General features: G+C 35.4%; 1 protein-coding gene across 3 annotated transcripts in view; it reads left to right on the top strand.

The window, feature by feature from the left end:
• The window catches only part of LOC125672851 (sodium-dependent serotonin transporter-like), a 139,546-nt gene that overhangs the window by 45,329 nt on the left and 66,679 nt on the right, over nucleotides 1–27,538 (top strand). For all 3 annotated transcript variants that reach the window (XM_048909068.2, XM_048909069.2, XM_048909070.2), the window contains one exon: nucleotides 26,913–27,047. In XM_048909068.2, coding sequence (XP_048765025.1) covers nucleotides 26,913–27,047 — 135 coding nt within the window. The remainder of the gene's footprint in view (nucleotides 1–26,912; nucleotides 27,048–27,538) is intronic.

Genomic DNA, 27,538 nt, shown 5'->3' with positions numbered 1-27,538 from the left:
GGGGGTGGTGCGGATTAGCCCAAATGAGGGAAAATCAAAGCAAAAAAGGGGAACCTGCTCAGAGCATGTTTTGTGCACCAGCACCAGTATAATTTTATAGATTACATGTAATTCAGGGTCATAATTTATTAACTACACTAATATGAAATACAAGTATTGACATAAAATGGAAATATGATTTTTCATTAGTCTGTCATAATCTGACTTTGGTGTATACCCCCTATCCACATGTTTCAAAACCAAAGAAACTGTCCCCTGCCACCTTGATTTGTTGCGAATGAGTTAAGTCGTACGTATAATTTTTCGACATTTCAGCCACTCGAAAAAGACGTTTCTTACAGAGATTTTCTTTTTTTGTTTGTTTGTTTTGCACCATTCGGGGTTCAAAACCTACCCGCACGCGGACGCAAAACAGAAAAATAGCAAAAATAGAGAAAAACAGAGAAATAGCCTTAGTATTCAAAACAGGAATTTCCCCCCTAGATTTCATTGGCTTTGGGACTAATGATACAAGTCTTATAACTAATACTTAGGTGGCCGATAAGGCCTGTGGGCCTCTTGTTCCTTATATACATTAAAATGTGTCCATAAGAAAAATAGATAAATTGATGTTAAGAGACAAATTTCTCATATATACAATGTAATTATCAAGAATTTGAGATGAAAGAACACATAATTATGAATTTATGATTTAATTATCATCTATTGGATTGCTTGAGTTATTTTGGCTGGACGTCGTACCGGCAGTACATGTGTTTCAATCATTATACGGTTGTATTCAGAATCTATCTTTCTATATAATGATTATCCGGAAATACTGGTAAATGAATGACGCAGGTCGGGAGAATTGTTTCTTTGCTTGAATTTCATACACATTGCATTTAAATGACGTTTTCAAATAGGAGCTTATAGTTTAACTTAATCAATATATCCGAAAATTATGCAGAAAAACAGAATTGGAAATGGAATAAATTCTACTTTTGAACATCCATATATTACTTCATTGTTTGTGCGGCGAGGATAAAAGATATCAAAAAGGAGGAATGAGCAGTTACGGAATTGCACCCAGCGCGCCACCTTCTAAAATGTAATATTTAAGATTTTAAAAAAATTATGTTCACCACTAATCATGCACGACTAAAAGAAATAGTCAAATCGTCTATTTAAAAGACTTCAGTCTTGCCCTACAAAATTACTAAAATCCAAGAGCTTCTGGGGATTTCACTCCCCTGACCCCCACTACGTCTTCGTCCAACGACCTAATCACCCCCACCCCCCCCACCCCCACCCCGAAATTCTGGATCCCCTGGTGAGGAGAAAATCATTGCTTGAATATTGTATGATTAGATTTACAATTCAAGAAATCTGGATGTTTTAATTAAATATATTTATACTGTAAACAAATTCCGCAATAAATTCAATGTAATTCAAGAAAGAGAGAAAAGACACAAAGCATATGGTCCATAACTAGCCTACATATAAAGATAACTTCTCATTTAAAAAAATATTAAGTATTCATTTAAAATAAGTGTATTTTCATATATGCACATGTATCTTACTTAACACGTGCATGCAAGGGTGGTCTCTAGTTAAAAATACGAATAAAAACATAAAACAAGAGGTCCATGGGCCACATCGCTCACCTGAGTGACCTTCGTCCTGCCGCTGTTCAGCAGTTGTAATTTTCAAAAGATTTTTTTAAAATAAATCTTTATTCCCATGAAAATTTTGACCCTATTTGTGCCTCAACCTAGGCCCATAGGATCACAACATCACTGAAAATAAATTCATATAACACGGGTATACCTGAACACCAATATGACTAAACATGATCTTGCTGTTCTGGTTCAGACAAATGTCAAAAAGTCATACATGTACATCATGATATGAAATAAAAGATCTTGCCATAATAATTAAGAAATCTATATACAAAATATGAAAGCTCTGTCAGGAGATATTGATTAGGTCAGGTTTTAAAAAGTAGGTCAAGGTCACAAGATCAAATATGATTATATCACAAGGTTTTATCCTAAAGAATCTTTATACAAAATATGAAAGCCCTGCTTTGAATAGTTCCGAAGATATTTTTAAATTACATTTTCTAACAAGTAGATTAAACTATAAATATGCAAGGTCAACAGTCATAGTGTGAAATGAAAAGTCTTGCAAAAGAAATCTATATACAAAATATGAAAGATCTACTTTAAATAGTTCAGAAGATATTCAATAGGTCAACTTTTTAACAAGAGTACCGCAAACGGTACAATATACGCCCGTCGGACAGTGAAATTCAACCTGGAAGTATACTGTGCACTCTGAATTGATACAACACACATTCTGAATAGAAAAACCTTAAAGTGGGTCATGGTGCACCAATCCATCTGACATATGAACTGATTATGTATTTCTTTGAGAGTGAGGTAGTGATAAAATGTCGGTGTAATATCTATCTATGATGATAAAAAGTCCAGGAAACCATTTGATCTACTTTTAGGCCTAAAGTAGGTCATGGTTCACCAATTAAGTTGAAATGTGAACTGATTTTTTATGTATTTCTCTGAGAGGGAGGTTGTGATTAAATTTCAAAATTGACCTACTTCTACCCCTAAAGTACGGTAGGTCATAGTGCGCCAATCCAGCTGAAATGCTAACTGCACTTGTCTTCCTCCGAGAGGAAGTCTTTGACTAAATATCAGGGCAATATCTGTATCCATAATGAAAAAAGCCCAGAAAACCGTTTGACCTACTTTTTGTCCTAATGTAGGTTGCGGACGGACGGACCAATTCAGCTGAAATGCAAACCGAACTTGTATTCCTCTGAAAGGAAGCTTATATGTAAATATCAGGGCAATATCTGAATATGTAACGAAAAAAGTCCGGAAAACTGTTTGACCTACTTATAGCCCTAAAGTATGTCAAGGATGGACCAATCCAGCTGAAATGCAAACTCACTCTTAAAATTTTTGAGGGAGATGTTATGATCAACTTTCAAAGTTGTATATGCATCCGTTACGAAAAAAGTCCGGAAAACATTACCCCGGACGGACGGACGACCAGCCAGCCAGCCAGACAGACAGCGCCATAACATAATACGTCCCGTCTAATGACGGGTGTATAAAAAATAGGTCAAACATTGAATATAAAGTCTTGCCATAAAGAATCAACACACAAAATATAAAATCCCTACCTAGAATACTAAGAATAGTTACAGATATATTTAGTAGGTTTCGTTTGCTTAAAAGTAGGTCAAATTGTGAGTTCAAGGTCACATAGTCAAAAGCCATGAAATGAAACGAAAGGTCTTGTCATATGAAGTATATATACAAAATATGACAGATCTACCTAGCATAGTTCCAAATATATTTAGTAGGTTATATTTGCTTAAAAGTAGGTCAAATCTCGAGTTCAAGGTCACATAGTCAAAAGCCATGAAAAGAAATGAAAGGTCTTGTCATATGAAGTATATGTGTGTCAAAAAGCTTTCAGGTCAACGTTTCTCAATCTGGCCCAGTGGTTCTTAAGAAGATTTTTAAGTGACACCACCCTATTTTTGCCTTTTCGTGTTCATTCCACTTTGAAAAGGGAATAGCCATTCATTTCAACAAACTTGAATCCCCTTCACTCAAGAATGATTTGTACCAAGTTTGTTTGAAATTGACCCAGTGGTTCTGGGGAAGAAGCGTTTCCTTTATATTAGCATGTAAAACTTTGATTTCCTATTGTGGCCAACCCTACCCCCGGGGGCCATGATCCGAGTAAACTTGATTCTACTCTATATCAGAAAGCTTTCATATAAATATCCACTGCTCTGGCGCAGTGGTTCTTGGGAAGATTTTTAAATGACCCCCTCCAGATTTTGCATTTTTAGGTCACCTGGTGACCTATTGCAATTGGTTTTCTTCCGTCGTCGTCCGTCGTGCGTTAACAATTGAACATTTTTAACTTCTTCTTAATAACTACCAGTCCAATTCTTTTCAAATTTAATATGAAGCATCATTGGGACAAGGGGGACTCAAATTGTAAATTTCAGGACTCCAGCACCTCTGGGGCCCTAGGGGCGGGGCAAAAACTGCCCAAAATTGACTAATTTTCAAAAATCTTCTCAAGAACCACACACATGTAAGAAAAACTAAATGCATAGTGATGTAGAGCAGGAAGTCCTCTACCAAAATTGTAAATTTTATGATCCCCGGGTTAGGGGTTCTTAAATAACATCTTCTTTAGTGCTTTTGATACTAAATTGAAAGTAAATAGATATTTAGAAAGAACAGATAGTCCTTTACCAAAATTGTAAATTTGATTTTCCCCAGGGTAAGGGTTTTGGTATCAGGGTGGGGCCAAAATGGTCAGTTATTAAATGTGTGAACAATAAACATTTTTAAGATAACTATCATTCCAATTCTTTCCAAATTCGGTATGAAACATATTTGGAACAAAGGGAACATAAATCGTAAATTTCAGGATTCCTGCACCCCTAGGGTCTATGGGGCAGGACAAAAACTGCCCAAAATGACAAATTTTCAAAAATCTTCTTCTCAAGAACCACACACATGTAAGAAAAACTAAATGCATAGTGATGTAGAGCAGGAAGACCTCTACCAAAATTGTAAATTTCATGATCCCCGGGGTAGGGGTTCTGACCCCAAGGCGGGACCAAACTTGTTATATAGTGTTTATGTGTAAAACACTTAAATAACATCTTCTTTAGTGCTTTTGATACTAAATTAAAACTAAATGGATAGAGCAGGTAGTCTTTTACCAAAATTGCAAATTTGATTTTCCCCAGAGTAAGGGTTTTGACTCCAGGGTGGGGCCAAACTTAGTATATATAGTATTTATGTGTAAGTTTGCTGATACTGTATAAAATCTAAATGCAAACTTAGAAATAGCAGAAAAGGATGTACAAAAAATGGTGAATTTCCAAAGACTTTAGGATGAGTCCAAATTAGTCATATCTTTTGATGTTTTAATGTTAATACACCTATTATTTAAAGCCTTTCATCACAAACTCCCCGTTGAGGCCTAATTACGTCACCTACGAATAGACCTCTCCTACGTGACGCAGTACAATATACAGATTTGTATAATGTGAGTCCGCGATTATCACGCAGGCATATAACACTAAAAAAGTAGTTCGTAGTTAAAAGTTTGAAGATATTGACATTAAGAACATTAATATATAAGTATTGAATTCATTTTAAACATAAAATGATCAAAAGATCATTAAAAAGTAGGGAGACTCTGTTCAAATTATTGTGTAAATTAATGAACTTAATGTTTACGTTCTTGTTTTGAAAGTTGTTTACGTTTGACGTTATGTTTTTTCGTCATTCTACAGTGACGTCACACAGTATGCGCGGCCTAAGAAATGGCTATTCCCATAATGCCTAAATGGAAGAGTTTGGGTTGTAAGCAAACGAAGTCTTGCAGAAGTTTGCCTTTCATCAGTGTATGCACTTTTGAGGGCAGTGAAGTTTTAAGAACACAACTTGTTTTATACTGTTGCTGAACATTAGAATTTAGCTTAGATATTCAGAACAGGAATTTTTTTTCTAGATTTCATAGCCCATGGAAGTAATGCTACTTTTTCACTAGTATTCAGGTGACCGATAAGGCCTGTGGGCCTCTTGTCTTGATTTTCTCCCCTTTCAAGAAGGCACATTCCTTCATTTGAACAAACTTGAATCCCCTTTACCCAAGGATGATTTATGGCAAATTTGATTAAAATTGGCCTAGTTTTTATGGAGAAAAGTTGAAAATATTAAACGTTTACGGTCGAACAGACAGACAAACAAAATGGGATCAGAAAAGCTCACCTGAACCGATGGCTAAAAGTTAATCTGTGCGATTGATGATCAAAACATGCAGCAGATCCAGCAGGGGAGGGAATAGGGGGTTAAAGGGGTCCGACCCCCGTTCACCCTGGGATTATGAGTTTAAAATTTTTATTATTGCTATGCACCTCAAAGAAACATTGGGTTACCTGAAAAAAAGAAAAGAGTAGTATATGCGTCTGTATGACATGTATTAACAAAAGAATCAGTCACGGTCACGGTCATGACCTACTTTTAACAATAGATCAAAGGACACAATTTTAACAATAGATCAAAGGACACAATTTTAACAATAGAACAAAGGAAATACATCCGTACTTTAACAATAGAACAAAGGGAATACGGGAACTAACATTATGACCATGGCCTACTTTTAAACAATAGACATACTTTAACAATAGAAGAAAGGAAATACATCCGTACTTTAACAATAGAACAAAGGGAATACACACGAGAGTGAAATGTTACGGTAAAAGCACAAATCCTTATTCACGGAGTGTCAAAACTTTCCGTCCCGTAAAAGGAGTGTGTGCAATGACGCTGAGAGAATAATTTTACTCTCATCAGAATATCAATGAAGCGGGTCGTACATATTTCTCTTTCCAATGAACATAATAAATGTGTAGTGACGCCGAGAGAACAATTTTACTTCTCATCAGAATATCAATGAAGCGGATCGTACATATGTACCCTGTATCTGTCAGAGAGTTTTCTCTTTCCAATGAACACAATAAATGTGCAGTGACGCCGAGAGAACAATTTTACTTTCCAATGAACACAATAAATGTGCAGTGACGCCGAGAGAACAATTTTTCTTCTCATCAGAATATCAATGAAGCGGGTCGTACACCTGTACCCTGTATCTGTCAGAGAGTTTTCTTTATCCAATGAACATAATAAAAAAACAAGTACGTCAAAAGCTTTCCGTCCTGTAAAAGGAATGTGTGCAGTGACGTTGAGAGAATAATTTTACTTCTCATCACAATATCAATGAAGCGGGTTGTTTCAGATAATCCAAACGTCTCTGGTTAAAGGAGATGTCTTAACGCCTAGGTGGATATACCTGTATCTATCAGAGAGTTTTCTCTATCTAATGAACATAATAAAAAAAAAAAACAAGAACAGTTTGTTATCATTTATCTACATTGAAAAAGACCGTACATAATGTAGTTCTATGAAGATGCTCTGTAAAAAAAAAAGAAGACATAATATTACCGTGTATGTGACAGTAATCTTATTCAGTAAAGAACTACTAAATAATTAAGTTTACAAATAATTTAAAATCACTGTTAAATTTAATATAAAATACATGAAGTACGAAACGTCATGAGGATCACGTACATTAAAAATAAAATGTTCACATAATAAATATATGATATAATACTTACGTTTTTGACCTCGTTTGTATGGGTGAGCGTTCAGGGGGAGGAGGACGTTATTGTACATGTATCATATATTAACACAACATCAAGTGTGTTTGACCATTAACTTTAACAAAATTATTTAAAGAAAAAAATACTTTGAAAGATATACATAAATATTTTATTAAAATCATCTATTCAGCAAAAAAATCCTCTCCAACAACAAGTCACATACATATTATCAAATAATACTTAAAGTTGCATCCTTTTACACCATATAAACATTGGCTGGTCTATATATTAAAATTTGAATTAAAGCACATGCATTTAGGTATGACTACAAGACGATCTTGCTTGTCTGTAAACATGGGCTTGCAGAGTATGGTGGAACAATCTGCATTGCAACCAGAAAAGGAGTGATCTGCCCCGCTATGAAGTTTGCGAACAAAACCTTTGCACCCATGACATCTGAAATAATACCAGGAAAAAAAAAACAATCAAGAGATACGTTTTACTAGTACATTAAGGCTACTTGGTAATATAAAATTCAGTAGAGCCTTGTGCGAAATACACATCACAAAGTCTATTGAATACTACACTATATAGACTATATAATACATCGCTATAGAGAGATAGATTCGGATAGCCTAAATTATCATAGTTGGAAAAAATATATATTTGACGTACCTTATTGCATATTGGATGCTGTCCGCGAGAGGCAAAAATCGGTAATGTCCGATTGTTTGGTAGTGACACTATCATCGTTGTGATTCACATTTGTGTAAAGGATATGTCAATTTGAAATCCGTCTTCCCGATTACTATCAAAACATGCTTCGCACTGTCCAATAAGCACCCCAACACAGGCAGACCAGGTAAATTACACCACCCCAAAACCATGCGACACAGGTAAACAGCAATGGCTGACTATTGTTCCAATTTCTGATTGGCCAGTTCAGAAATGACGCGGGATTTCAAATTCCGGTTGGAAATGGGGGTTTGTTGTCGTAGAATGGGGGATATGTTTAGAAAATCGGGATTTCGGGGTATTTTTGCCATCCCGATCGGGATATCGGGATTTCCCCTTTCAACTGCTTCAAATCGGGAGAATCCCGCACAAATCGGGAAAGTTGGCATGTATGCCCACCCAAACGATGAATGAGGTACCGCAACACCCATACCATATGCATCAGTTACTAAAGAAATAGAAAGTAATTATGAATGAAAAGTTTTAAATTTCATCAAAAAAGTATTCTTAATATGAAGGACACGCAATACTGTAACCCCCCCCCCCTTCCTACTCAATTATGAATGAATGTCAGATACTTAATATTAAAAATATACCTTATATTATTCATCATTGATATGTTCTCTATTTTTATCCTTCATTATCAATGAGATTCCCTCTTTCATTACAAGTGTATAGAACACACATTTACTCACATGAACATGAAATACAGCAACATGCAACAGCATCTCATGCATATACAGCTTTTATAAAGAAAAGAAAATACAGATTATGAAGACAAATAAATAAAATAAATTTTAAGTAAGTAAAAACCATGCGATATGATTGATAAGAACTGACTTGAATGGAAACATCAGAATTTCTCTCACGTCAGGAGCCAAATAATGAAGCTCTTCATTTTATTATTATTATCATTTCAATTACGTTGAATATCACATAATTTATATTTTAGAAAAGAATTAATATAATTAAAGTTGTTATAAACAATAGATGAAGAAAAAATGTTATGCATAAATCTCCGCTACGGAATTATTCATCTGAAACCTATCCAAGTTGATGTCATCTAACATTTCTCTAACTTTTTTTCTATTTTCCAAGACTTTCTTTTTATAAAAACATATGCATGTTAAAATAATTAGAGGAATAGCCAACAAGCTTAAGAAATAAAAACCGAACTGTGTACTTTTATCGCTGTTTATGTGGGAAATGGTGGTCCTGTCACTTTCGTTGACCGGGGTGGCTCGGATCGATGAGGATGGGTTTTCGCTGGTGATGATGTTGGTCACGATTGGTCTATCAGTGATATTGTTGTTGGTTAGCGATGTAGCGTTAATGATGCTACTAAATTTTTTGGTAATATTTATAGACTGTCTAGTGGTGTAAGATCTATCAGAAGTCCTAGTATAGTTTTATATTGTGTCTGTTGTTATGGTGTGTATTGTACTGGGGTCAGTAACATGTGGTGTTTGTAATGTAGTAGTGTCTGTAGTTACAAGATGTAATGTTGTAGTCTCCGTAGTATAGCCATCTGTATAGGGGGGATAAACAAAAGAATGATGACGTCATCCATTGTTCTCGGTGACCTACTTTACGGGTCTATTGTTTACCTGGGTTTTCCATCTATTTTTAGATATTCTATTGTTCTCGAGAACAATAGAAAGGGTCATATTGCATCCTTGACCTACTTAAAGGATCGATGGATCGAAGATCAAAGGGGTCATATAGGGGGGGGGGGGCTAAACAATAGAGCTATTGTTTGCAAATAATAAAGGACCCGAGTCTGGAAATTCCGAGTGAATAAGGGTATACGAATGGGATCGAAGATCAAAGGGATTGTATAGGGGAGGGGGGATAAACAATAGAGATATTATTCTCAAATAACAAAGGACCCGAGTCTGGAAATTCCGAGTGAATAAGGGTATACGGAAACACTTGACACGATCTTTATAAAATTACGGTAAATTTACTATTTAAAATTTTGGTTAAGTGGGAGAACAGTTACGTTTCAATTGCATCAGTACAGGTACAATAAAAAGATGATTGAATATCTCGCATATGTATTACTTGACTGAAAGAGTCAAAATTCACGGTGCATGGATACGTGTTCATTTTTTAAAGACGTGTTTCAACTTGTTTTTGTTTGATTATTTAGTGGGTCGAGCAGAATTTAAAGGTCTGTTTTCGCATGTTGCTCATTGTTAAACTCAATTCAATACCATTTACTGTATAGAAAATGCGTGAAGGGTTCTTTAAATTTACCTATCGTATTTTAGGTTTACTCATTCGAATCTTGCAAGTCTTTACTTGTACAATTAAATGACATTTATCAATGTCATGTTCTATGGAGCACCAAAACAAAATCATGTTTTCCCTCGGATGCAATTTTTTAGGCTAAATAAAATCGTCTTTTGCTTTAAGAAAATTTATTTTTAAAAAATTATCACATCACAATAGTCTTTGAGACTTTGACAAGTATGTACAATACCTAAGTGATGGATTTAAAAATAACCTGTGAACTTTTATGTAAATGTTTTTATTCTTAAATTGTTTTTCAATTTCAGTAAATATTTTGAAACATATTTCCTATTCTAGTAGTCTGAGCAGTGGAAATCTCTTTTACCGAAATCACTTCTATATTATTGTTTGAAATTATACGAATGGATTTTCTTTAATTACTCAAAAAGTATAATTTACTATATATATGATAAAACATTTGTAAAGTGGGAGTACTGATACAGTTATTTACAATTTCGAAAATAAGTTTGTAATTTAAAAATGAGATCATTGCGTCATATTCTATCAAGTGCCATTGAAAGGTCACCGAATAGCATACCATGCTTTTTGTTCTTCGTCAATACCGTGTACGATAGTACGACTCGCATGATACGTTTCTAATAATTCATAAACGGTGAAATATCCTGGTCGGAATTCGGCTTCATATCGATGAAATAAATCATTACTATGAAAATAATTATGTAAATGTTTTGAAAACGATTATCACCATGATTTTACTAATGCATGATAACAGCAAGACATGCCTCTATAATTAGATACTATCGATGGGTCTTCCATTACAAAAAGAGCAATGGCATGTGCCATATTCCTAAAAGATAAGAACATATCTTCTGACAATGACCTATTGAATAACATGGAAGGAACGGTGCATTTAGTTGATTTCAACATCTCGTGACTATTACAATCTGGGTCAATAGCTTTGTTGACTACAAGTATTGTGATGATATCTACTACTTCTTGTTCGTCAATAAAAATGTTACTTAGAGAGCCACTACTTAAACTGTACGTTTTTTATGAGAAGCACGCATTCAAAGCTTCCATTTTGTCAATATCAGAATACATTGTTATCATCAATTTGTATTGGATATATTTCATTTGATAATTTCTTATCAAATGAGTTTTTCATCAACCTTCAATATAACTCACTGTTGCCTTCCTTTGCTTGAATTCGTCTAAGTAGGTTTCAATGCTATCGTAATAATTGAATATCGCATGATATTTCCATATTATTAAGCAAAATGCGAAATTTTCTATAAGCGGACCAATCAGAGTCGTCTTTCGTTTATAATGAAAAGGTGAAGATAACGAACAGTGATCAATTTCATAATTTCAAATAACAAAGGACCCGAGTCTGGAAATTCCGAGTGAATAAGGGTATACGGAAACACTTGACACGATCTTTATAAAATTACGGTAAATTTACTATTTAAAATTTTGGTTAAGTGGGAGAACATTTTCTCGCGGACAAACTGTTATGGCTTGTTTAGGTATACATTCACGAACACAAGAAAGATTTTCGGATCTGAAATTTTCTGTTGCCAATTCTAAAGTATCTGCTCCGTTGGTGATACTCACCCAGTTACAATTTTCGATTGATAAAGTCATTGATTTTCATAAACACATACTGCACGAGTGTATGCGCGATTGTAATTTATATTCGAAATAAGCGAGATGATCGCTAATCGAGGATTCTATTCTCAACCGCTTCACACGATTGAATGTCTGTAGAGTTCAGTATTGGGTCAAGCAGTACTCGATTCCGTGTAGCGTCAGTTATATTGTTTACTAAATTGTGTATGGAAACAATTTCACGGACATTGTGTGATAGTGGAGCATTAAGGAAATGTACATCTAAATCGTCTTCTATGTTTATTTTGTCAGATTATATGTAAACTTTATCTAAACTCCATGAGAGTTTGGTCCAAAAAGGGCTGTCGAAATGCGGAGGTCTCTAGACACAGCAAAAATCATAATTACAGGTGCAGTTTTCTATTTCAATCCATATACATTCAAGATTGGCGGACTCAAATTATGGGCGTCTTATAGCGCGTATTTCATTTGACATATACATCAAGACATAGGGCTCACGGTGGGTGTGACCGGTCGACAGGGGATGCTTACTCCTAGACACCTGATCACACCGCTGGTATGTCCAGGGGTCCGTGTTTGCCCGACTCTTTATTATGTATTCCTTGCGGGAGTTACGATTTCCATCACTGATCGTTATCTTTACCTATCATAACACCGCCTACAAAACAATTTCTGTATTTACGGATTATATCATTAAAGTCATCAATAAGTAAGCCATCGTTGCTCACGAAATTATCTAGATGGGTTTCAGTAAAACATAAACTATCGAAGTCATGAACAAGAAAATTTAAATGACCTGATTGGTGATTGATGCTTATGATATTCATATGCAAAATGTCAAGGACATTTTCAATAGTAGGACCCGGATTCACTTCTATATCGCTGCCAACTAACAAAAGGAAATGTGAAACAAAAAATGAAAGTAAGACTTGATAAACACAGATCTAAGCTTAATGTATTTCACACAGTGAGTGAGTAGTTTTAAAATATGTGCGAGGAAATGCACAAGACATGTAAATGGCAACACAAACGATGCTGGTTTTTCGTAAATACCCCGCCTGATGAGTAGAAAAGACCGATTGAATCCCAGTATTGTCCACTTGAGTCACCCATTATTTAGTTTGTGGTACACATATAACTTGAAAATAAATGGCTGCAGTCATTAAAAATGTCTACTGCTAAGGGTTTAACTACTAGTACATGCATTTCTAAAGATTTGAAATATATTAATTTGGTCGAATGACAAAATGCACATGAGGTTTGAATATAAGTATTAAGCGAAAGGGTATGGAAGAAAAGAGAGAGACAAAAACACAAATAGTACAAGAGATCAAATGAGTACGTCCTGTACTACCATGGTAGTAATACAATTTAAGAATTTAAGATTATAAAGTAAATGAATACATTCAAATAACTGGAAAACAATTGCAAATAGTCAGATAATAACGCGAGTGAGTATGCATACAACACTTAAAGAAATAATATTTGAATGATGCAAGTAAATTTGAACGGAGGATAATTGTTCCTCAAATAGATAAAGGGGAGTAGGACAGTGCGTACAAGGGAGTTGAGTTTCCTCATTCATTAAATGATTTCAGCTTCTCCATCGTCAACTTCCCATATTTGTGTAGCAATATTCCATTATCACCTGCATATGGTGTTTTATATATCTCAACTGATTCGATATGCAAGAGCTTGTTCTGGGTATAGTCAGTTTTTAAATCGAGGTAAGCTACTGACAAACAAGTTGATGGTACAGGGATTTCAACAGTCTCGATTGAAGTCAGCATTTCGCAAATTCTATGGTCGTTATAACGATCTAGTTCGTCAATACAACTTCGCATTGGGTCAAATGCTGTCTGACGTGTTTCATACCGATTGTTAAGCCGTTCTTGGCACACTGATTTTGACTGCGGATAACTCCGTTTACCTGACCAGGATATAGGGCTCACGGCGGGTGTGACCGGTCAACAGGGGATGCTTACTCCTCCTAGGCACCTGATCCCACCTCTGGGGTGTCCAGGGGTCCGTGTTTCCCCAACTATCTATTTTGTATTGCTTGTAGGAGTTATGAGATTGATCACTGTTCGTTATCTTCACCTTGCATTGAGGAAGAGATATGCATGGTGATGAAAAGAAAAAGAAGCATATATACAGAATAAAGAATGCATGCATGTAAATGATTGTATACAGGCGGTTGAAGTGAACAAGAAACTGCATGTGGGATATAATCAAATTAAAAAAATTGACATAATAAACTTCAAAGTAAGTAGTGTTCAGAACAGTTTAAATGATGGCATCTTAAGGAATATTTCCAAAAAATGGCAGATAACATGCACTTTGTCAGATTTGTCACGTACACGGATTTTATCGTTAGTTGATCAGGTGGGAATGTTTAGTAAGGTCCTCGTTAAAGAAGACAGTCCTCGTTTCGCGATTGTTTTTCAACTTGCGGTAACTTTTCACCAAGCGGAAATTTTACGTCGACACTTTGAAGCCTGGTTATGAACTGGCGTAGACCTGCATTACGCTTGTTCGGATTATCGACTTTGTGTGAGTTTATGATTTCGTCTGAGTGCGACTCTTCTTTCCTGTTATGTCCAGGATAAGTGAGGCAGTATCCTCACCCTGCTTTTCAGCTACTACCGTGGCGTAAACTCCGACCACACTGTTCCATCTCGTCAATTTGTTGGAACAGTTTATAGTTTTCCGTTTCTAAATGTTGATGAAACTTCTCCTTCAAGGGTTGAAACACCAAAGTTTACTTCGATCGACACAAGTGTTGTCGTGCAGCGAATGCTTTACAGATGTCACTATTCTAAAGACGTCCTCATCCGATATAACTACCTGGCGAGAAGTAAATATGTATTTAGTGTTGCTTGCTGGCCAAAGGTTGGGTTTTCATACGGTATACTCGCGAAACGGCATAGATTCATCAGCAGGAATGATAGGGAGTTGTAGGACAACGTTATCATCATTTTTATCCATTGTTGGACAGTGTGGGCTTGATTTGTTTTCTCTGTGTTCTGTAGGGGTCCGTACAACGTCTGAGAATGATGGCAATAAATCACTCAAAATCCTTTTGGGTTTTTTGTTATCACCCATGATGTTAGTACGTGTTGAAGTTAGATTAAAATCTTTCTTCAAGTTTACAAATATTTTAGGTACCTCTACTGGAGAATCGAAGGACCTGTATCTGTCAGCATCGTTTCATCTCCTGAGCCCCACGATAAAAATGAATAAATGTATGGACAAGAGAAAGAAATTGTGTTTTCATGGATACCCGGTTCATCGAAGGACCCCGGAGGGCCCCCGCGGAGTCTAAAGGTTTCCGGAACCCCTGCCATCTGGAGTCTAAATGTTTCCGGATCCCTGACATCCGGTGTTCGAAGGTTTCCGGTGACCTTTGATTCCGAAGTCGGAAGGTTCCGGAACCTTCATAGAGTCGATCGATTGGTTTAAAAAAAAATCAGGTATTTTTGATAAACATGCATTGGGAAAACATTTTGAAAGATTGCGTGTGGGTTTTGTTCGTGGAGAAAAAAATACTGGGAAAATCCAATGAAGTCATTAGAAAATCTATATTGTGGGTCAACTTCATCCGGAGCGTTGTTCATCCAAGTCTTTCACGTGTGGAAGCAGAGAAAGTTTTACCATTTTATCAGATTCCCTTTGTTCTTCCAATTTTGGCAAATAAATTATAACTCTACAATAAAATGGAAGGTTGTCCTTTTAGGAATTTTGTTTTTTCTCCAAGTGTAATAATTTAAACCTTGTAAAAGCAAACATCCAAAATTACATGTATATGTTGCAACTATGTTGTCATTATGAGAATAAATCTCTTTTTTCAACTTTTTATTCTTCATATTTCCATACCTTCAACAAAAAAGAATCAAGACCGTGAAAAACAACTATCACCTTGTCGATTGATACGGGCTAGGGTAATCCAGAACAAATAAAAATGATGATAACAAAACAGCATTTCACCCAACGAACAATGACATTATTATATTGTTTTTTATTCAAAATTGTGTCATGTTCATACGAATATTGAAAACACCAAAACTGCTTCAAAATGAATCATGACATTATTTCTTATACCTAAATATTTGGGGAATTTCTACACGTTGAAAACTCTGTGAATAAGACAATGTGATAATTACAGAAGTTACTTTTCTGTGTGATTTTTTTTTCTTCAACTCACACGTATTTCAATTATGAATTATTCTTTATAAAGTCATACCTAATACCTGGTACGACTGTGAAAACAATTAAGTTGGTAAAGAAATGAGAAGGATAATATGAGGGATGTGATCCTGTGTATCAAATTCACATTTACTTACGCATGATCAAACCCAGTGTCATATTTCAACTAGATATTAAACTACATATGAAACTTTACACGAGACCATGGAATTTTGCACAAGCCATTATGATGAAAGTAATGTGTATTTCAAAATTTCAGATTTTAGTTGATTTCCATAACAAATACATTTTAGTGGGTTTTTTGTAGACTCACATTTAGGACTGTTAATCAAATACACATTCAGATAGTAAAGTGATGAGAGGGGTTGATATGTGATTCTCCTTATCACATTAACATTTTCATACTCGTGATCAAACCAGTGTCATGTTTTAAAAAGTTTATGTTCATACACAGTGACGCGATGGTACAGGACTGAAAGGTATTCACGCCCTGACCGCCGTTTCCGGACTTGGCTTCCCACAGTCTTGCCGAAGAATGACCACGTCGTTGCTACTTTACTTGAGCATCTCCTTCCAAAATTCGAACGATTTGAAGTGAAAATCATGGATCATTGTGTTTATACTTCAAAGACGCATAGGTCTAAAGTTGGGCAACCAATAACGTCCCAGTAGAAAGATTATCAACACAACGCAAATCAATCGATCGGCTCTATGAAGTTTCCGGAACCTTCCGACTTCGGAAATAAAGGTCACCGGAAACCTTCGAACACCGGATGTCAGGGATCCGGAAACATTTAGACTCCAGATGGCAGGGGTTACGGAAACCTTTAGACTCCGCAGGGGCCCTCCGGGGTCCTTCGATGAACCGGGTATCCATGAAAACACAATTTCTTTCTCTTGTCCATACATTTATTCATTTTTATCGTGGGGCTCAGGAGATGAAACGATGCTGACAGATACAGGTCCTTCGATTCTCCAGTAGAGGTACCTAAAATATTTGTAAACTTGAAGAAAGATTTTAATCTAACTTCAACACGTACTAACATCATGGGTGATAACAAAAAAACCAAAAGGATTTTGAGTGATTTATTGCCATCATTCTCAGACGTTGTACGGACCCCTACAGAACACAGAGAAAACAAATCAAGCCCACACTGTCCAACAATGGATAAAAATGATGATAACGTTGTCCTACAACTCCCTATCATTCCTGCTGATGAATCTATGCCGTTTCGCGAGTATACCGTATGAAAACCCAACCTTTGGCCAGCAAGCAACACTAAATACATATTTACTTCTCGCCAGGTAGTTATATCGGATGAGGACGTCTTTAGAATAGTGACATCTGTAAAGCATTCGCTGCACGACAACACTTGTGTCGATCGAAGTAAACTTTGGTGTTTCAACCCTTGAAGGAGAAGTTTCATCAACATTTAGAAACGGAAAACTATAAACTGTTCCAACAAATTGACGAGATGGAACAGTGTGGTCGGAGTTTACGCCACGGTAGTAGCTGAAAAGCAGGGTGAGGATACTGCCTCACTTATCCTGGACATAACAGGAAAGAAGAGTCGCACTCAGACGAAATCATAAACTCACACAAAGTCGATAATCCGAACAAGCGTAATGCAGGTCTACGCCAGTTCATAACCAGGCTTCAAAGTGTCGACGTAAAGTTACCGCAAGTTGAAAAACAATCGCGAAACGAGGACTGTCTTCTTTAACGAGGACCTTACTAAACATTCCCACCTGATCAACTAACGATAAAATCCGTGTACGTGACAAATCTGACAAAGTGCATGTTATCTGCCATTTTTTGGAAATATTCCTTAAGATGCCATCATTTAAACTGTTCTGAACACTACTTACTTTGAAGTTTATTATGTCAATTTTTTTAATTTGATTATATCCCACATGCAGTTTCTTGTTCACTTCAACCGCCTGTATACAATCATTTACATGCATGCATTCTTTATTCTGTATATATGCTTCTTTTTCTTTTCATCACCATGCATATCTCTTCCTCAATGCAAGGTGAAGATAACGAACAGTGATCAATCTCATAACTCCTACAAGCAATACAAAATAGATAGTTGGGGAAACACGGACCCCTGGACACCCCAGAGGTGGGATCAGGTGCCTAGGAGGAGTAAGCATCCCCTGTTGACCGGTCACACCCGCCGTGAGCCCTATATCCTGGTCAGGTAAACGGAGTTATCCGCAGTCAAAATCAGTGTGCCAAGAACGGCTTAACAATCGGTATGAAACACGTCAGACAGCATTTGACCCAATGCGAAGTTGTATTGACGAACTAGATCGTTATAACGACCATAGAATTTGCGAAATGCTGACTTCAATCGAGACTGTTGAAATCCCTGTACCATCAACTTGTTTGTCAGTAGCTTACCTCGATTTAAAAACTGACTATACCCAGAACAAGCTCTTGCATATCGAATCAGTTGAGATATATAAAACACCATATGCAGGTGATAATGGAATATTGCTACACAAATATGGGAAGTTGACGATGGAGAAGCTGAAATCATTTAATGAATGAGGAAACTCAACTCCCTTGTACGCACTGTCCTACTCCCCTTTATCTATTTGAGGAACAATTATCCTCCGTTCAAATTTACTTGCATCATTCAAATATTATTTCTTTAAGTGTTGTATGCATACTCACTCGCGTTATTATCTGACTATTTGCAATTGTTTTCCAGTTATTTGAATGTATTCATTTACTTTATAATCTTAAATTCTTAAATTGTATTACTACCATGGTAGTACAGGACGTACTCATTTGATCTCTTGTACTATTTGTGTTTTTGTCTCTCTCTTTTCTTCCATACCCTTTCGCTTAATACTTATATTCAAACCTCATGTGCATTTTGTCATTCGACCAAATTAATATATTTCAAATCTTTAGAAATGCATGTACTAGTAGTTAAACCCTTAGCAGTAGACATTTTTAATGACTGCAGCCATTTATTTTCAAGTTATATGTGTACCACAAACTAAATAATGGGTGACTCAAGTGGACAATACTGGGATTCAATCGGTCTTTTCTACTCATCAGGCGGGGTATTTACGAAAAACCAGCATCGTTTGTGTTGCCATTTACATGTCTTGTGCATTTCCTCGCACATATTTTAAAACTACTCACTCACTGTGTGAAATACATTAAGCTTAGATCTGTGTTTATCAAGTCTTACTTTCATTTTTTGTTTCACATTTCCTTTTGTTAGTTGGCAGCGATATAGAAATGAATCCGGGTCCTACTATTGAAAATGTCCTTGACATTTTGCATATGAATATCATAAGCATCAATCACCAATCAGGTCATTTAAATTTTCTTGTTCATGACTTCGATAGTTTATGTTTTACTGAAACCCATCTAGATAATTTCGTGAGCAACGATGGCTTACTTATTGATGACTTTAATGATATAATCCGTAAATACAGAAATTGTTTTGTAGGCGGTGTTATGATAGGTAAAGATAACGATCAGTGATGGAAATCGTAACTCCCGCAAGGAATACATAATAAAGAGTCGGGCAAACACGGACCCCTGGACATACCAGCGGTGTGATCAGGTGTCTAGGAGTAAGCATCCCCTGTCGACCGGTCACACCCACCGTGAGCCCTATGTCTTGATGTATATGTCAAATGAAATACGCGCTATAAGACGCCCATAATTTGAGTCCGCCAATCTTGAATGTATATGGATTGAAATAGAAAACTGCACCTGTAATTATGATTTTTGCTGTGTCTAGAGACCTCCGCATTTCGACAGCCCTTTTTGGACCAAACTCTCATGGAGTTTAGATAAAGTTTACATATAATCTGACAAAATAAACATAGAAGACGATTTAGATGTACATTTCCTTAATGCTCCACTATCACACAATGTCCGTGAAATTGTTTCCATACACAATTTAGTAAACAATATAACTGACGCTACACGGAATCGAGTACTGCTTGACCCAATACTGAACTCTACAGACATTCAATCGTGTGAAGCGGTTGAGAATAGAATCCTCGATTAGCGATCATCTCGCTTATTTCGAATATAAATTACAATCGCGCATACACTCGTGCAGTATGTGTTTATGAAAATCAATGACTTTATCAATCGAAAATTGTAACTGGGTGAGTATCACCAACGGAGCAGATACTTTAGAATTGGCAACAGAAAATTTCAGATCCGAAAATCTTTCTTGTGTTCGTGAATGTATACCTAAACAAGCCATAACAGTTTGTCCGCGAGAAAATGTTCTCCCACTTAACCAAAATTTTAAATAGTAAATTTACCGTAATTTTATAAAGATCGTGTCAAGTGTTTCCGTATACCCTTATTCACTCGGAATTTCCAGACTCGGGTCCTTTGTTATTTGAAATTATGAAATTGATCACTGTTCGTTATCTTCACCTTTTCATTATAAACGAAAGACGACTCTGATTGGTCCGCTTATAGAAAATTTCGCATTTTGCTTAATAATATGGAAATATCATGCGATATTCAATTATTACGATAGCATTGAAACCTACTTAGACGAATTCAAGCAAAGGAAGGCAACAGTGAGTTATATTGAAGGTTGATGAAAAACTCATTTGATAAGAAATTATCAAATGAAATATATCCAATACAAATTGATGATAACAATGTATTCTGATATTGACAAAATGGAAGCTTTGAATGCGTGCTTCTCATAAAAAACGTACAGTTTAAGTAGTGGCTCTCTAAGTAACATTTTTATTGACGAACAAGAAGTAGTAGATATCATCACAATACTTGTAGTCAACAAAGCTATTGACCCAGATTGTAATAGTCACGAGATGTTGAAATCAACTAAATGCACCGTTCCTTCCATGTTATTCAATAGGTCATTGTCAGAAGATATGTTCTTATCTTTTAGGAATATGGCACATGCCATTGCTCTTTTTGTAATGGAAGACCCATCGATAGTATCTAATTATAGAGGCATGTCTTGCTGTTATCATGCATTAGTAAAATCATGGTGATAATCGTTTTCAAAACATTTACATAATTATTTTCATAGTAATGATTTATTTCATCGATATGAAGCCGAATTCCGACCAGGATATTTCACCGTTTATGAATTATTAGAAACGTATCATGCGAGTCGTACTATCGTACACGGTATTGACGAAGAACAAAAAGCATGGTATGCTATTCGGTGACCTTTCAATGGCACTTGATAGAATATGACGCAATGATCTCATTTTTAAATTACAAACTTATTTTCGAAATTGTAAATAACTGTATCAGTACTCCCACTTTACAAATGTTTTATCATATATATAGTAAATTATACTTTTTGAGTAATTAAAGAAAATCCATTCGTATAATTTCAAACAATAATATAGAAGTGATTTCGGTAAAAGAGATTTCCACTGCTCAGACTACTAGAATAGGAAATATGTTTCAAAATATTTACTGAAATTGAAAAACAATTTAAGAATAAAAACATTTACATAAAAGTTCACAGGTTATTTTTAAATCCATCACTTAGGTATTGTACATACTTGTCAAAGTCTCAAAGACTATTGTGATGTGATAATTTTTTAAAAATAAATTTTCTTAAAGCAAAAGACGATTTTATTTAGCCTAAAAAATTGCATCCGAGGGAAAACATGATTTTGTTTTGGTGCTCCATAGAACATGACATTGATAAATGTCATTTAATTGTACAAGTAAAGACTTGCAAGATTCGAATGAGTAAACCTAAAATACGATAGGTAAATTTAAAGAACCCTTCACGCATTTTCTTTACAGTAAATGGTATTGAATTGAGTTTAACAATGAGCAACATGCGAAAACAGACCTTTAAATTCTGCTCGACCCACTAAATAATCAAACAAAAACAAGTTGAAACACGTCTTTAAAAAATGAACACGTATCCATGCACCGTGAATTTTGACTCTTTCAGTCAAGTAATACATATGCGAGATATTCAATCATCTTTTTATTGTACCTGTACTGATGCAATTGAAACGTAACTGTTCTCCCACTTAACCAAAATTTTAAATAGTAAATTTACCGTAATTTTATAAAGATCGTGTCAAGTGTTTCCGTATACCCTTATTCACTCGGAATTTCCAGACTCGGGTCCTTTGTTATTTGAGAATAATATCTCTATTGTTTATCCCCCCTCCCCTATACAATCCCTTTGATCTTCGATCCCATTCGTATACCCTTATTCACTCGGAATTTCCAGACTCGGGTCCTTTATTATTTGCAAACAATAGCTCTATTGTTTAGCCCCCCCCCCCTATATGACCCCTTTGATCTTCGATCCATCGATCCTTTAAGTAGGTCAAGGATGCAATATGACCCTTTCTATTGTTCTCGAGAACAATAGAATATCTAAAAATAGATGGAAAACCCAGGTAAACAATAGACCCGTAAAGTAGGTCACCGAGAACAATGGATGACGTCATTCTTTTGTTTATCCCCCCTATACAGATGCCTATACTACGGAGACTACAACATTACATCTTGTAACTACAGACACTACTACATTACAAACACCACATGTTACTGACCCCAGTACAATACACACCATAACAACAGACACAATATAAAACTATACTAGGACTTCTGATAGATCTTACACCACTAGACAGTCTATAAATATTACCAAAAAATTTAGTAGCATCATTAACGCTACATCGCTAACCAACAACAATATCACTGATAGACCAATCGTGACCAACATCATCACCAGCGAAAACCCATCCTCATCGATCCGAGCCACCCCGGTCAACGAAAGTGACAGGACCACCATTTCCCACATAAACAGCGATAAAAGTACACAGTTCGGTTTTTATTTCTTAAGCTTGTTGGCTATTCCTCTAATTATTTTAACATGCATATGTTTTTATAAAAAGAAAGTCTTGGAAAATAGAAAAAAAGTTAGAGAAATGTTAGATGACATCAGCTTGGATAGGTTTCAGACGAATAATTCCGTAGCGGAGATTTATGCATAACATTTTTTCTTCATCTATTGTTTATAACAACTTTAATTATATTAATTCTTTTCTAAAATATATGTGATATTCAACGTAATTGAAATGATAATAATAATAAAATGAAGAGCTTCATTATTTGGCTCCTGACGTGAGAGAAATTCTGATGTTTCCATTCAAGTCAGTTCTTATCAATCATATCGCATGGTTTTTATTTACTTAAAATTTATTTTATTTATTTGTCTTCATAATCTGTATTTTCTTTTCTTTATAAAAGCTGTATATGCATGAGATGCTGTTGCATGTTGCTGTATTTCATGTTCATGTGAGTAAATGTGTGTTCTATACACTTGTAATGAAAGAGGGAATCTCATTGATAATGAAGGATAAAAATAGAGAACATATCAATGATGAATAATATAAGGTATATTTTTAATATTAAGTATCTGACATTCATTCATAATTGAGTAGGAAGGGGGGGGGGGGGTACAGTATTGCGTGTCCTTCATATTAAGAATACTTTTTTGATGAAATTTAAAACTTTTCATTCATAATTACTTTCTATTTCTTTAGTAACTGATGCATATGGTATGGGTGTTGCGGTACCTCATTCATCGTTTGGGTGGGCATACATGCCAACTTTCCCGATTTGTGCGGGATTCTCCCGATTTGAAGCAGTTGAAAGGGGAAATCCCGATATCCCGATCGGGATGGCAAAAATACCCCGAAATCCCGATTTTCTAAACATATCCCCCATTCTACGACAACAAACCCCCATTTCCAACCGGAATTTGAAATCCCGCGTCATTTCTGAACTGGCCAATCAGAAATCGGAACAATAGTCAGCCATTGCTGTTTACCTGTGTCGCATGGTTTTGGGATGGTGTAATTTACCTGGTCTGCCTGTGTTGGGGTGCTTATTGGACAGTGCGAAGCATGTTTTGATAGTAATTAATCGGGAAGACGGATTTCAAATTGACATATCCTTTAAACAAATGTGAATCACAACGATGATAGTGTCACTACCAAACAATCGGACATTACCGATTTTTGCCTCTCGCGGACAGCATCCAATATGCAATAAGGTACGTCAAATATATATTTTTTCCAACTATGATAATTTAGGCTATCCGAATCTATCTCTCTATAGCGATGTATTATATAGTCTATATAGTGTAGTATTCAATAGACTTTGTGATGCGTATTTCGCACAAGGCTCTACTGAATTTTATATTACCAACTAGCCTTAATGTACTAGTAAAACGTATCTCTTAATTGTTTTTTTTTTCTGGTATTATATCAGATGTCATGGGTGCAAAGGTTTTGTTCGCAAACTTCATAGCAGGGCAGATCACTCCTTTTCTGGTTGCAATGCAGATTGTTCCACCATACTCTGCAAGCCCATGTTTACAGACAAGCAAGATCGCCTTGTAGTCATACCTAAATGCATGTGCTTTAGTTCAAATTTTAATATATAGACCAGTTTATATGGTGTAAAAGGATGCAACTTTAAGTATTATTTGATAATATGTATGTGACTTGTTGTTGGAGAGGATTTTTTTGCTGAATAGATGATTTTAATAAAATATTTATGTATATCTTTCAAAGTATTTTTTTCTTTAAATAATTTTGTTAAAGTTAATGGTCAAACACACTTGATGTTGTGTTAATATATGATACATGTACAATAACGTCCACCTCCCCCTGAACGCTCACCCATACAAACGAGGTCAAAAACGTAAGTATTATATCATATATTTATTATGTGAACATTTTATTTTTAATGTACGTGATCCTCATGACGTTTCGTACTTCATGTATTTTATATTAAATTTAACAGTGATTTTAAATTATTTGTAAACTTAATTATTTAGTAGTTCTTTACTGAATAAGATTACTGTCACATACACGGTAATATTATGTCATTTTTTTTTTACAGAGCATCTTCATAGAACTACATTATGTACGGTCTTTTTAAATGTAGATAAATGATAACAAAACTGTTCTTGTTTTTTTTTTTATGTTCATTAGATAGAGAAAACTCTCTGATAGATACAGGTATATCCACCTAGGCGTTAAGACATCTCCTTTAACCAGAGACGTTTGAATTATCTGAAACAACCCGCTTCATTGATATTGTGATGAGAAGTAAAATTATTCTCTCAACGTCACTGCACACATTCCTTTTACAGGACGGAAAGCTTTTGACGTACTTGTTTTTTTATTATGTTCATTGGATAGAGAAAACTCTCTGACAGATACAGGGTACAGGTGTACGACCCGCTTCATTGATATTCTGATGAGAAGAAAAATTGTTCTCTCGGCGTCACTGCACATTTATTGTGTTCATTGGAAAGTAAAATTGTTCTCTCGGCGTCACTGCACATTTATTGTGTTCATTGGAAAGAGAAAACTCTCTGACAGATACAGGGTACATATGTACGATCCGCTTCATTGATATTCTGATGAGAAGTAAAATTGTTCTCTCGGCCTCACTACACATTTATTATGTTCATTGGAAAGAGAAATATGTACGACCCGCTTCATTGATATTCTGATGAGAGTAAAATTATTCTCTCAGCGTCATTGCACACACTCCTTTTACGGGACGGAAAGTTTTGACACTCCGTGAATAAGGATTTGTGCTTTTACCGTAACATTTCACTCTCGTGTGTATTCCCTTTGTTCTATTGTTAAAGTACGGATGTATTTCCTTTCTTCTATTGTTAAAGTATGTCTATTGTTTAAAAGTAGGCCATGGTCATAATGTTAGTTCCCGTATTCCCTTTGTTCTATTGTTAAAGTACGGATGTATTTCCTTTGTTCTATTGTTAAAATTGTGTCCTTTGATCTATTCTTAAAAGTAGGTCATGACCGTGACCGTGACTGATTCTTTTGTTAATACATGTCATTCAGACGCATATACTACTGAAAAGTTCAAACAAACACTGCAGATTTGTAGCATTAAGCGTTGCTATTGCGACGCTTAATGATACAAATTGTGTCATTAGCGGTTTGGACTGCAAATTTGTGGTTGTATCAGTAGGCGTTGCAACAGCACTGCCAGTGGAACGCTTAATGATACAATTGTATCATTAGGGGGAATTGTATCATTAACGGTTTATACTGTAGACCGTTAATGCGATAATTTGTATCATTAAGTGTTGCAACTGAACCCCTTAGCGTAATTGTTTCAATAGCGGTGTCTACATGGCCCCCTTTTTAAAATTGAAATCTTCAAACAATATCATCAGAAATCAAAATGTAATGATGACGTATATCACCTATCTTTTTGGGAAGTTTTCAGTAGATTTATTTCTAGAAGCTGAAAATAGAACAAAACTCACTTGTACCTTTGAGAATTTTACTAAAAAGTCAATTTAACTCTTCTATATTGAACGGTTTTTTAAAACTTAAACCGAGAGGTAATGTTTTCTGAAACATTTTGAAGTTTTAGTATGTTATTTATATACAGATTCCATTATGGAAATATGTGTTTGTAAAACACCATGCCCCGAGTCGCAACGTTCATTTTGATAACGTCTTTGATGAATGACGGTAATTACTTTAATAAGTCACATAACTTTTACAATTACCTCTTCTGGACTGGAAGTATTGAAAGGTCGAAAATTAGAAATAACTATTCAGAAATCTAATGTAAAAACAATGGGAGTACCCGGAAACAGAATACATGTACATGTGCGTAGCACGTACAATCATTTGCATAATTCATATAACATAAAGATCCTGTGAACTAAAAACATCTTCAAATGTTTAAGCGAGTTTACCGCCATCTTTTTGCTTGGAGTAGCGTAAAACTTTTCTAAATTCAGAAAATAGAGATTTTTAAGGAAACATTCATTGATGTCCCACGCTTTTTTCATTTTAGGGGCATTTCTGGTGCCATATTTGTTGATGTTAATTTTCTTGGGACTGCCTTTGTTTTACATGGAGTTAGCTCTTGGACAGTTTCAAAGATGCGGTGCTATCAGTGTTTGGAAAAGAATTTGTCCATTTTTTACAGGTAAGGTTTCGGCGGGATCGGCCTTTTTTATTTGCAAAATGATTGTGTTGGTCTTCATTACAAATGGCAAAACTATTTTTCAAGCAAGGTAATTGAAAATCGGGATTTCCAATTATTCCATATCTATGGAATTACATGCTTTGATATAAGATATGTACATGTATAAGACTGATGCCAGTAACATAACTAGAAGCTAATCACATGTACGTGTAATGAGAAGGTCTTCCGTTTTACTACTTTCGGTACACAGCTATTAATGATATAATATCCACTAATGATATCAAGTTGCATTGAGTGATGATTTATTCTCGTAAACCAATGTACAAAAGGTATAGAGAAATACAAATACTACAGTATACAATACACAAAGTCAGTATCCAGAGTAGAACAAAAGAGAAAAGAAGAAAGAGAAAACAAAACTTATGCATGTACATACACACGCACATATATATACATACACCTATGCATATACCGTACATAAAGAACATGTA

The sequence above is a fragment of the Ostrea edulis genome, chromosome 1 (genome assembly GCF_947568905.1).
Source record: "Ostrea edulis chromosome 1, xbOstEdul1.1, whole genome shotgun sequence".
NCBI lineage: Eukaryota > Metazoa > Mollusca > Bivalvia > Ostreida > Ostreidae > Ostrea > Ostrea edulis.
The sequence above is the reverse complement of the archived record's forward strand: the minus strand, read 5'-3'. Positions and strand labels throughout refer to the sequence as shown.